This window comes from Ambystoma mexicanum, chromosome 11, assembly GCF_040938575.1.
Source record: "Ambystoma mexicanum isolate Mex_15411 chromosome 11, UKY_AmexF1_1, whole genome shotgun sequence".
Classification (NCBI taxonomy): domain Eukaryota; kingdom Metazoa; phylum Chordata; class Amphibia; order Caudata; family Ambystomatidae; genus Ambystoma; species Ambystoma mexicanum.
Window position 1 is genome coordinate 55,918,664 of NC_090934.1, and position 12,206 is coordinate 55,930,869.

Sequence of the window (12,206 nt, forward strand, 5' to 3'; positions counted from 1 at the left end):
CGCGACCAACAGATTCTCGCGCTACCGCGCTGGAAAACACACGCGCACTTTTAAAGTTCAATAGTAATAGTACAAAAAATAACTTTTCTCAAATGTTTTCAACGAAAATGTCATTGGGGAAGAACAGAGTTACTGTACTAATAAAGTCACTTATCTCCTGAGCGGATTCATAAAGATCTTCTGAGTCTCCTGTCTTCAAAAACGAATTCCTGTCCACTGATGTCTTCTCCCGGAACCCCCAAGAAAGTAGCCGCTCAACTGCTAACACCTGAAGGATAAAATCCACCAGGCCCAAGTCTAAAGCAGGAGCAGCCACTAAACACGTCCTCTCAGATGGGGTTTTGATGATGAAAGGCAGAGTGACAGTTTAGAATGTTCATTGTTGTTCTGCATTGTCTTCCAACCAATCAGAGCTGACACTGTGAGACTCCATTTTGCCTTGGGTCAGAACCAGGATTCTGAATCAGCAAGTTAAGGCCAAACCAACTATAATGGAAAACTTCCCACCCACACAAGGCTAATCTGAAAAGGATAATTAAAGTGAAATAAGGAGAAGGAAACTTGAATGAGGAAAAAGATAGCCTGAATAGGGGAAGGAACCTGACACCGCTCTCCTCCAATGAGAGAAGAGTGCCTGCACCCCCTCTCTGCCCCCCGCAACAGCCAGCGACATAGAACTAGGACTACAGTTGTATTTGTGTTTATATTAGTCCTACTTCTGTATCTATGGCCTGTCCAGTTTTTTTTTTTTTTCTTTTTTTTTTTTATCTGGTCACCCTAGCTGGGGGAGGGGGACTTATAAAGCTGACGCTCCGCTCAGTGCATGCTCAGGGGAACGGATGGGCCCCCAAAGTCAATCGTCACAATTGACTCATCAAGTAATCTCCAAACATGCATCACAGCATGTCAATAACATGAAAAGTGCTTAAAACAAGCAATGGCAAGCCCAAATGGTTGGGTGTTTGTGTGGGCATGGGAATGGATACTTACCAGGCACAGGCGTAGTGGTATAAACTGGCCATTGATGTTTGCGTGCGGCGTATGGTGCGAGTACCTGGGCATCTAATAGCACTGCCTGACAAATGCCTAATACTTACACACAAGCCAAAACTGATGGCTCTGCCAATGCTTGTTTTCTGCTGCCAGGTAGCAAAGCTCTTGTGCTAGAGGTCTGTAAGTGCGCAACACCCTAGGGTGCAAGCAGCTTCTGTGCTCGCGGTTCACAAACTTGGCAACGAATAGTGTGTGCCATCTCCGTAAGGATCTACTTGAGAATGCGTTCCTTTATAAATAGTTCTTTATGTGCACTGTTGCCTCAGTAAAGTCACAATCATAAACGTTGCCATGGTAATAACGTCGCCAGAGCAAACACTCTCCAAGCCAACTTGTCGTTTTCAAAGTCAATAAGCCCTCTCACAAGCTCTAGGAATGCACTTATTGACCATTTAAATTCCTTTCCTGGCATTTCCGGATGTCGGTGCTGGATGGTGTTTTAAAAAAGAAATGTGCCTCAGAGATATTTTTCCCTGCTTACATTTTTACCATGGCAAACTTTTTTTGCAGCATTATTGCGAGAGATTTTGTGTTTGCAACATTTTCACGAGATACCCTCCATAGAACCCTACCAGGTGGACAGGCATCAGTGATACCCTCCAGAGAACTCTACCAGGTGGTCTGGCATCAGAGATACCCTCCAGATAACCCTACCAGGTGGTCTGGCATCAGGGATATCCCCAGAGAACCCTACCAGCTGGTCTGACATCAGGGATACCCTCAAGCGAACCCTACCAGGTGGTCTGGCATCAGAAATACCCTACTGAGAATCCTACCAGGTGGTCTGGCATCAGGGATACTCTCCAGAGAACCCTACCAGGTGGTCTGGCATCAGGGATACCCTCCAGAGAACCCTACCAGGTGGTCTGACATTAGTGATACCCTCCAGAGAACCCTACCAGGTGGTCTGGCATCAGAGATACCCTCCAGATAACCCTACCAGGTGGTCTGGCATCAGGGTTATCCCCAGAGAACCCTACCAGCTGGTCTGACATCAGGGATACCCTCAAGTGAACCCTACCAGGTGGTCTGGCATCAGAAATACCCTACTGAGAATCCTACCAGGTGGTCTGGCATCAGGGATACTCTCCAGAGAACCCTACCAGGTGGTCTGACATTAGTGATACCCTCCAGAGAACCCTACCAGGTGGTCTGACATTAGTGATACCCTCCAGAGAACCCTACCAGGTGGTCTGGCATCAGGGATACTCTCCAGAGAACCCTACCAGGTGGTCTCGCATCAGGGATACTCCCAGAGAACCCTACCAGCTGGTCTGACATCAGCGATACCCTCCAGAGAACCCTATCAGGTGGTCTGGCATCAGGAATACACTCCAGAGAACATTACCAGGTGGTCAGGCATCAGGGATACTCTCCAGAGAACTCTACCAGGTGGTCTGGCAACAGGGATACCCACAGAGAACCCTACCAGCTGGTCTGACATCAGCGATACTCTTCATAGAACCTTACCAGGTGGTCTGGCATCAGGGATACCTTCCAGAGAACCCTACCAGGTGGTCAGGCATCAGAGATACTCTCCAGAGAACCCTACCAGGTGGTCTGGCATCAGAGATACCCTCTAGAGAACCCTACCAGGTGGTCTGGCATCAGGGATACCCCCAAAGAACCCTACCAGCTGGTCTGACATCAGGGATACCCTTCAGCGAACCCTACCAGGTGGTCTGGCATCAGAAATACCCTACTGAGAACCCTACCAGCTGGTCAGGCATCAGGGATACTCTCCAGAGAACCCTACCAGGTGGTCTGGCATCAGAGATACCCTCCAGAGAACCCTACCAGATGGTCAGGCAACATGGATACCCTTCAGCAAACCCTACCAGGTGGTCTGGCATCAGAAATACCCTACAGAGAACCCTACCAGGTGGTCTGGCATCAGAAATATCCTACAGAGAACCCTACCAGGTGGTCTGACATCAGGGCCCTCAGATATCCCTACAAGGTGGCCTGGCATCAGAGATACCCTCCTCCAGAGAACCCTACCAGATGGTCTGGCATCAGGAATACCCCCAGAGAACCCTACCAGGTGGTCTTAGAGCAGCGATACCCTCCAGAGAACCCTACCAGGTTGTCTGCCATCAGGCTGGTGGTACTGGCCGGTGAAACTTCTGTGAGCTCAGTTACAGTGCTTTAAGTCGGATAAGAAATCGAGGGGTTTTGGGGGACCACGGGCAAGCCATGATGCACTTTTTTAAGGGTGGGGCCTAAAAAAGGTCTGGCACGTCCACGAATCCCAAAGGCCTACGTAATTAAGAGTGACCCAACAGTCCCAATCGAGTTCTCATGCATGCTATGAAAGGGAGTACATGCTACTTTAATACATATATTAAATAATATAAGTGCACTTGAAAAGACCAAAATACAAATATTTGTATATAAAATAGAACTTCAAATGAAATTGGGTCACTGCACCGTACAATCCCATTGATCGTTTGAAAGAAATCCATGATTCAATGATTCTTAGGTTCTAATTAACATCATTGTAATGTCCATTATTTAATATAATGTGTTGCATTAAGGAAAACGGTTAAAGAAGCCGAATTCAAAATGTATTTAACTGATGTTGTAATTATATTCATATCTGATAGTGTCATCTACTGGTCGAGAACCTGTAGTGCCACTCAGCTTCGTATTTGTATTACTGCAGGAGGAGAGATCTGGTCTGGAAAGTCAGTCCGGAAAAAAACTGCAGAGCCACGGCTCAAGGTCCATATTTGGAGACTGCTGGGGCTGAGACCTGGCTAGCCCTGGCCCACTCAAAGCCCTGCTTAGTTGCCTCATCCTACCCTTACCAAACATTCCTTTGTGAGCACCACTTTGGTTTTATGACAGGAACACGAGGCTGGCATTTGGGAACAGCGAGTGCAGTGTCAGCGGAAGAGGCAATGACGGGGGCGTGACATCATGGTACTGAATATGTTATGTTATGTTTTGGTATTTTGTATTTGTATAGCACCTTATATACCGTTGGTATGATCTCAAAGCGCTGTGGGTTGAAGGCCCTTGGGGACCGTGGTCCAGGTCAGTGGAGAGAATTGGGTACTATATAGTGCTTGGGTGCACTCGGTATGTGTGCAGCCAGTGCATTTTGTGTTGAGGTGTTCGCATTCTAATGCTCGGTGCAGTGCAGTGCTTGTGAGAGATCAGTGTAATGTATGCAGCAAGGTAGATGGCTTCCGTGTCTGCATTCTGGCGGCCTTGGGGCCTGTGTAAGAGATAATGGGCCTCATTACAGGTTTGGAGGCAGCCATGCCCTTAGTAAGGGCATGGCTGCCTCCAAACTCGGGTCCGTGGTCTCTGAATGGGGAAATATCAGGCCATTCCGACTTCGGAGGGCCCAGTATTTCCGCATTCAGGGAACCCGGACCCGGACCATCCCCATTCCCATTTGAGCCCTCATAGGGCTCAATGGGAATGGGGAGCATGCTAACAACGGGCCGTTAATGACGGGCCCATTGTTAGCATGCTGGTCTCCTCGCGGGACCCGCAAAGGACGCCTGGTCTGACCAGACGTCCAGAGCAGGTCCCGCGAGGGGACCTCGTAATGAGGCGGTACGGGGTTAATGGCACCGGCACCTTTACCGGAACCGTTAACCCCTTACCGCCTCACTTGTAATGAGGCCCAATGTGTGCAGCTGGGCCTATTTGTTGGTGGGGCCCACTGCGTTCTAACATACTTTAAAGTGTTACAAAAGTAGCATAGGTATGCCGGTAGCTAGGCCCTACTTGATCGAGGGGTATAGCTGCGTTCTTTTGTTTGTTGGTGTAAAGTGGAGAGTGAGCATATTGGTCGGAGTGAGCGTCTCTGCTTGCTGGTAGGAGGCCCTGGTTCCTGGTTACTTTCTGGAACCCGAAGAGCCGGCTGTGTCTGTCCTGGTGGTTTCCTGTAGTGGATCTCCAGGAGAGATGCTCTGGCTGGTACGGTGTATGTTGTGTTTGCTCGCTCGGAGGGTCCTTGTTTTCGAGGCTCTGTTGTGGGCGTCAGAAGGCCCATTTTCTGGGGCCTTGGTCATGGTTAATGGCGGGTGGCTGGGTAACTCCTGACACGTTTGTGCCTGCAGGTGTGGAATTATATTGCAACAACGTACTCCCATCGAAAGAAAAATATAAGATACAAGGAGTAGGGAAAAATGGTTGGTATCTTTCTTTACTGAGGCCCTCACTAAATAGAGGCACGCATGGGCAGGCTGCTCTGTACAGCAAACTTTAAGGTTGCAGTTTTCCCCAGTGGCCTTAGTTCCATACTAGAGGCGTACACTCTACTCTCAACAGCGCAAGGAATCCCCAGTCCTTTCAGTGAGTCATGGCCCCAGGTAAGTGCAGTGCCCCCCCCCCACACCCATCCCGATTGTGACAGCACCTTCTTCCTCACAGAGTAGAGTGGACAGAAGGAGTGTCAGGGGGAGATGACAACATATGCTGGGCGCCGCCTCACTGCAGTTTTCTGTTTCTTTGCAGGGAAGTCAAGGGGAGGCTGGACTACCAGGGCCAGAGGGAGTGAAAGGAGAGAAGGTAAGTGTGGGTCCTGAAACATGAGTGCTCACTCCCCCTCCCAACCATCCTAGTATCCTCTTTCTCGTTCCATCACCTCTGCATAGTTATAGTGGGGTAGTTTAGCATTTGGTAGTAGCAGAAGTATTAGAGTGGCAGTACTATTAACAGTAGTGGTATTAATAGTATCAAAGTAGTTGCAGAAACAGCAGTCATCATATATTAGTAGTACTAGAAAAGCTAGTAGCAGCAGCAGTATTAACAGTACCCCCAGTACTGCCAGCAGTAGTTGCAGTGGAAGTAGTAGCATCAACAGTAGTAATAGTAATCCCAGTAGTAGCAGCAGTAGTAACAGTAGTAGTAACAGCCGCAGTATTAATAGTAGCCTCTGTACTACCAGCAGACATGGGGCCTCATTACGACCTTGGCGGAGGACCATGGTGCAATTAGCACCATGGTCCATGGCGGAAATGAGAAAATTCCGCCATGGGGGTTGGCGGACTTACCGCCCCATTCCGACCTTGGCGGGGCGGTAAGTCCCCAATCCCCATTTTACCCTTCCCCATTCCCATTCTTGCCCCATAGGGCATAATGGGAGTGGGGAAGGCGTTAATTACGCCACCGTAAATTACGGTGGCGTAATTAACACCAAGTTCCCTTAGCGCCATGGTTTTTAACGCCTGCAAAAAGCAGGCGTTAAAATCACCATGGCGCTGAGGGAACTCGTAATTGGCGGTAAGGGGTCGGCACAGTTAACGCTGGCGTAAACCCCTTACCGCCAAGGTCGTAATGAGGCCCATGGTATTAGTAATAGCAGAAGTAGTTGCAGTGGAAGTAGTAGCATCAACAATAGTAATAGTAATCACAGTAGTAGCAGCAGTAGTAGTAACATTTGTAGTAGTAGATACAGTAGCAGCAGCAGTCCTAATAGTACCCTCTGTACTGCTAGCAATAGCTGTATTGGTAATAGCAGAAGTAGTTGCAGTGGAAGTAGTAGCATCAACAGTAGTACTGGTAATTACATTAGTAGCAGCAGTAGTTACAGTAGTAGTAGATGTAGCAACAGCAGTAGTATTAATAGTACACTCTGTACTGCCATCATGGCATTAATTATAGCAGACATAGCTTCAGTTGAAGTAGTAGCATCAACAGTAGTAATAGTAATCACAGTAGTAGCAGCAGTAGTAACAGTAGTAGTAGCAGCAGCAGTATTAATAGTAGCCTCTGTACTACCAGCAGACATGGTATTAGTAATAGCAGAAGTAGTTGCAGTGGAAGTGGTAGCATCAACAGTAGTAATGGTAATCACAGTAGTAGCAGCAGCAGTAACAGTAGTAGTAGATGTAGTAGCAGCAGTAGTATTAATAGTACCCTCTGTACTGCCATCATGGCATTAGTTATAGCAGACGTAGCTGAAGTGGAAGTAGTAGCATCAACAGTAGTAATAGTAATCACAGTAGTAGCAGAAGTAGTAACATTAGTAGTAACAGCAGCAGCAGCAGTATTAATAGTACCCTCTGTCCTGCCAGCAGCAGTGGTATTATAGTAGCAGAAGTAATTGCAGTAGAGGTAGTAATCACAGGAGTAGCAGCATTAGTTTAGCTGCAGAAGTATTAATAGTAATCACAGCATTAGCAGCAGTAGTAGTAGATGGAGAAGCAGCAGCAATATTAACAGTACCCTTCAGTATTAATAGTAATCACAGTAGTAGAAGCAATAGTAGTAGATGTAGTAGCAGCAGCAGTATTAATAGTATCCTACGCACTGCCAGAAGTAGTGGTCTTAGAAATAGCAGACGTAGTGGCAGGGAAAGTAGTCGCATCAACAGTAGTAATAGTAATCACAGTAGTAGCAGCAGTGGTAATAGTAGTAGCAGCAGCAGTATTAATAGTAATCACAGTAGTAGCAGCAGTAGTAACAGTAGTAGTAGCAGCAGCAGTATTAATAGTACCCTCTGTACTACCAGCAGACATGGTATTAGTAATATCAGACGTATTTGCAGTGGAAGTAGTAGCATCAACAGTAGTAATGGTAATCACAGTAGTAGCAACAGTAGTAACAGTAGTAGTAGATGTAGTATCAGCAGTAGTATTAATATTAACCTCTGTACTGCCATCATGGTATTAATTATAGCAGACGTAGCTGAAGTGGAAGTAGTAGCATCAACAGTAGTAATATTAATCACAGTAATAGCAGCAGTAGTAACATTAGTAGTAGCAGCAGAAGCAGTATTAATAGTACCCTCTGTCCTGCCAGCAGTAGTGGTATTATAGTAGCAGAAGTAATTGCAGTGCAGGTAGTAGCAACAACAGTAGTAATAGTAATCACAGTAGTAGCAGCATTAGTTTAGCAGCAGAAGTATTAATAGTAATCACAGGATTAGCAGCAGTAGTAGTAGATGGAGCAGCAGCAGCAGTATTAACAGTACTCTTCGTACTGCCAGAAGTAGTGGTATTAGAAATAGCAGAAGAAGTTGCAGTGGAAGTAACAGCATCAACAGTAGTAACTGTAATCACAGTAGTAGCAGCAGTGATAATAGTAGTAGCATCAACAGTAGTAATAGTAATCACAGCCGTAGCATCAGTAGTAACAGTAGTAGTAGCAGCAGCAGTATTAATAGTACCATCCATACTTTCAGCAGACGTGGTATTAGTAATAGCAGAAGTAGTTGCAGTGGAAGTAGTAGCATCAACAGTAGTACTGGTAATTACATTAGTAGCAGCAGTAGTAACAGGAGTAGTATTCATAGTACCCTCCGTACTGTCAGCTATCATGGTATTAGTAATAGCAGAAGTAGTTGCAGTGGAAGTAGTAGCATCAACAGTAGTAATAGTAATCACAGTAGTAGCAGCAGTAGTAACATTAGTAGTAGCAGCAGCAGCAGCAGTATTAATAGTACCCTCTGTCCTGCCAGCAGCAGTGGTATTATAGTAGCAGAAGTAATTGCAGTGGAGGTAGTAGCAACAACAGTAGAAATAGTAATCATAGGAGTAGCAGCATTAGTTTAGCAGCAGAAGTATTAATAGTAAACACAGCCTTAGCAGCAGTAGTAGTAGATGGAGAAGCAGCAGCAGTATTAACAGTACCCTTCATACTGCCAGAGGTAGTGGTATTAGAAAGAGCAGAAGAAGTTGCAGTGGAACTAGTAGCATCAACAGTAGTAATAGTAATCACAGTAGTAGCAGCAGTGGTAATAATATTAGCAGCAGCAGTATTAATAGTAATCACAGTAGTAGAAGCAATAGTAGTAGATGTAGTAGCAGCAGCAGTATTAATAGTATCCTACGCACTGCCAGAAGTAGTGGTCTTAGAAATAGCAGAAGTAGTGGCAGGGAAAGTAGTAACATCAATAGTAGTAATGGTAATCAAAGTAGTAGCAGCAGTGGTAATAGTAGTAGCAGCAGCAGTATTAATAGTAATCACAGTAGTAGCAGCAGTAGTAACAGTAGTAGTAGCAGCAGCGGTATTAATTTTACCCTCTGTACTACCAGCAGACATGGTATTAGTAATAGCAGACGTATTTGCAGTGGAAGTTGTAGCATCAACAGTAGTAATGGTAATCACAGTAGTAGCAACAGTAGTAACAGTAGTATTAGATGTAGTAGCAGCAGTAGTATTAATATTAACCTCTGTACTGCCATCATGGTATTAATTATAGCAGACGTAGCTGAAGTGGAAGTAGTAGCATCAACAGTAGTAATAGTAATCACAGTAATAGCAGCAGTAGTAACATTAGTAGTAGCAGCAGCAGCAGTATTAATAGTACCCTCTGTCCTGCCAGCAGTAGTGGTATTATAGTAGCAGAAGTAATTGCAGTGCAGGTAGTAGCAACAACAGTAGTAATAGTAATCACAGTAGTAGCAGCATTAGTTTAGCAGCAGAAGTATTAATAGTAATCACAGGATTAGCAGCAGTAGTAGTAGATGGAGCAGCAGCAGCAGTATTAACAGTACTCTTCGTACTGCCAGAAGTAGTGGTATTAGAAATAGCAGAAGAAGTTGCAGTGGAAGTAATAGCATCAACAGTAGTAACTGTAATCACAGTAGTAACAGCAGTGATAATAGTAGTAGCAGCAGCAGTATTAACAGTAATCACAGTAGTAGCAGCAGTAGTAACAGTAGTAGTAGCAGCAGCAGTATTAATAGTACCCTCTGTACTACCAGCAGACATGGTATTAGTAATAGCAGACATATTTGCAGTGGAAGTTGTAGCATCAACAGTAGTAATGGTAATCACAGTAGTAGCAACAGTAGTAACAGTAGTATTAGATGTAGTAGCAGCAGTAGTATTAATATTAACCTCTGTACTGCCATCATGGTATTAATTATAGCAGACATAGCTGAAGTGGAAGTAGTAGCATCAACAGTAGTAATAGTAATCACAGTAATAGCAGCAGTAGTAACATTAGTAGTAGCAGCAGCAGCAGTATTAATAGTACCCTCTGTCCTGCCAGCAGTAGTGGTATTATAGTAGCAGAAGTAATTGCAGTGCAGGTAGTAGCAACAACAGTAGTAATAGTAATCACAGTAGTAGCAGCAGTGGTAATGGTAGTAGCAGCAGCAGTATTAATAGTAATCACAGTAGTAGAAGCAGTAGTAGTAGTAGATGTAGTAGCAGCAGCAGTATTAATAGTATCCTACACACTGCCAGAAGTAGTGGTATTAGAAATAGCAGAAGTAGTTGCAGGGAAAGTAGTAGCATCAACAGTAGTAATAGTAATCAAAGTAGTAGCAACAGTGCTAATTAAATAGTAGTAGCAGCAGCAGTATTAATAGTAATCACAGTAGTAGCAGCAGTAGTAACAGTAGTAGTAGCAACAGCAGTATTAACAGTACCCTCTGTACTACCAGCAGACATGGTATTAGTAATAGCAGAAGTAGTTGCAGTGGAAGTAGTATCAGCAGCAGTATTAATAGTAATCACAGTAGTAGAAGCATTAGTAGTAGTATATGTAGTAGCAGCAGCAGTATTAATAGTACCCTCAGTACTGCTAGCAATAGCTGTATTAGTAATAGCAGAAGTAGTTGCAGTGGAAGTAATAGCATCAACAGTAGTTATAGTAATCACAGTAGTAGCAGCAGTAGTAACAGTAGTAGTAGATGTAGTAGCAGCAGCAGTATTAATAGAACCCTCCGTATTGCCACCAGCTATCATAGGTATTAGTTATAGCAGAAGTGGTTGCAGTGGAAGTAGTTGCATAAACAGTAGTAATAGTAATCACAGTAGTAGCAGCAGTAGTAACAGTAGTAGTAGCAGCAGCAGTATTAATAGAACCCTCTGTACTACCAGCAGACATGGTATTAGTAATAGCAGAAGTAGTTGCAGTGGAAGTAGTAGCATCAACAGTAGTAATAGTAATCACAGTAGTAGCAGCCGTAGTAACATCAGTAGTAGCAGCAGCAGTATTAATAGTACCCTCTGTCCTGCCAGCAGTAGTGGTATTATAGTAGCAGAAGTAATTGCAGTGGAGGTAGTAGCAACAACAGTAGTAATAGTAATCACAGCAGTAGCAGCATTAGTTTAGCAGCAGAAGTATTAATAGTAATCACAGCATTAGCAGCAGTAGTAGTAGATGGAGCAGCAGCAGCAGTATTAACAGTACCCTTCGTACTGCCAGAAGTAGTGGTATTAAAAATAGCAGAAGAAGTTGCAGTGGAAGTAGTAGCATCAACAGTAGCAATAGTAATCACAGTAGTAGCAGCAGTGGTAATGGTAGTAGCAGCAGCAGTATTAATAGTAATCACAGTAGTAGAAGCAGTAGTAGTAGTAGATGTAGTAGCAGCAGCAGTATTAATAGTATCCTACGCACTGCCAGAAGTAGTGGTATTAGAAATAGCAGAAGTAGTTGCAGGGAAAGTAGTAGCATCAACAGTAGTAATAGTAATCAAAGTAGTAGCAACAGTGCTAATTAAATAGTAGTAGCAGCAGCAGTATTAATAGTAATCACAGTAGTAGCAGCAGTAGTAACAGTAGTAGTAGCAACAGCAGTATTAACAGTAGCCTCTGTACTACCAGCAGACATGGTATTAGTAATAGCAGAAGTAGTTGCAGTGGAAGTAGTATCAGCAGCAGTATTAATAGTAATCACAGTAGTAGAAGCATTAGTAGTAGTATATGTAGTAGCAGCAGCAGTATTAATAGTACCCTCAGTACTGCTAGCAATAGCTGTATTAGTAATAGCAGAAGTAGTTGCAGTGGAAGTAATAGCATCAACAGTAGTTATAGTAATCACAGTAGTAGCAGCAGTAGTAACAGTAGTAGTAGATGTAGTAGCAGCAGCAGTATTAATAGAACCCTCCGTATTGCCACCAGCTATCATAGGTATTAGTTATAGCAGAAGTAGTTGCAGTGGAAGTAGTTGCATAAACAGTAGTAATAGTAATCACAGTAGTAGCAGCAGTAGTAACAGTAGTAGTAACAGCAGCAGTATTAATAGAACCCTCTCTACTACCAGCAGACATGGTATTAGTAATAGCAGAAGTAGTTGCAGTGGAAGTAGTAGCATCAACAGTAGTAATAGTAATCACAGTAGTAGCAGCCATAGTAACATCAGTAGTAGCAGCAGCAGTATTAATAGTACCCTCTGTCCTGCCAGCAGTAGTGGTATTATAGTAGCAGAAGTAATTGCAGTGGAGGTAGTAGCA

At 44.3% G+C, this 12,206-nt stretch overlaps 1 protein-coding gene across 8 annotated transcripts in view; it reads left to right on the top strand.

Annotated features, from left to right (window-relative positions):
- COL16A1 (collagen type XVI alpha 1 chain) overlaps positions 1 to 12,206 on the top strand; it is a 706,769-nt gene that overhangs the window by 458,370 nt on the left and 236,193 nt on the right. For all 8 annotated transcript variants that reach the window (XM_069622515.1, XM_069622517.1, XM_069622520.1 and 5 more), the window contains one exon: positions 5,530 to 5,583. In XM_069622515.1, coding sequence (XP_069478616.1) covers positions 5,530 to 5,583 — 54 coding nt within the window. The remainder of the gene's footprint in view (positions 1 to 5,529; positions 5,584 to 12,206) is intronic.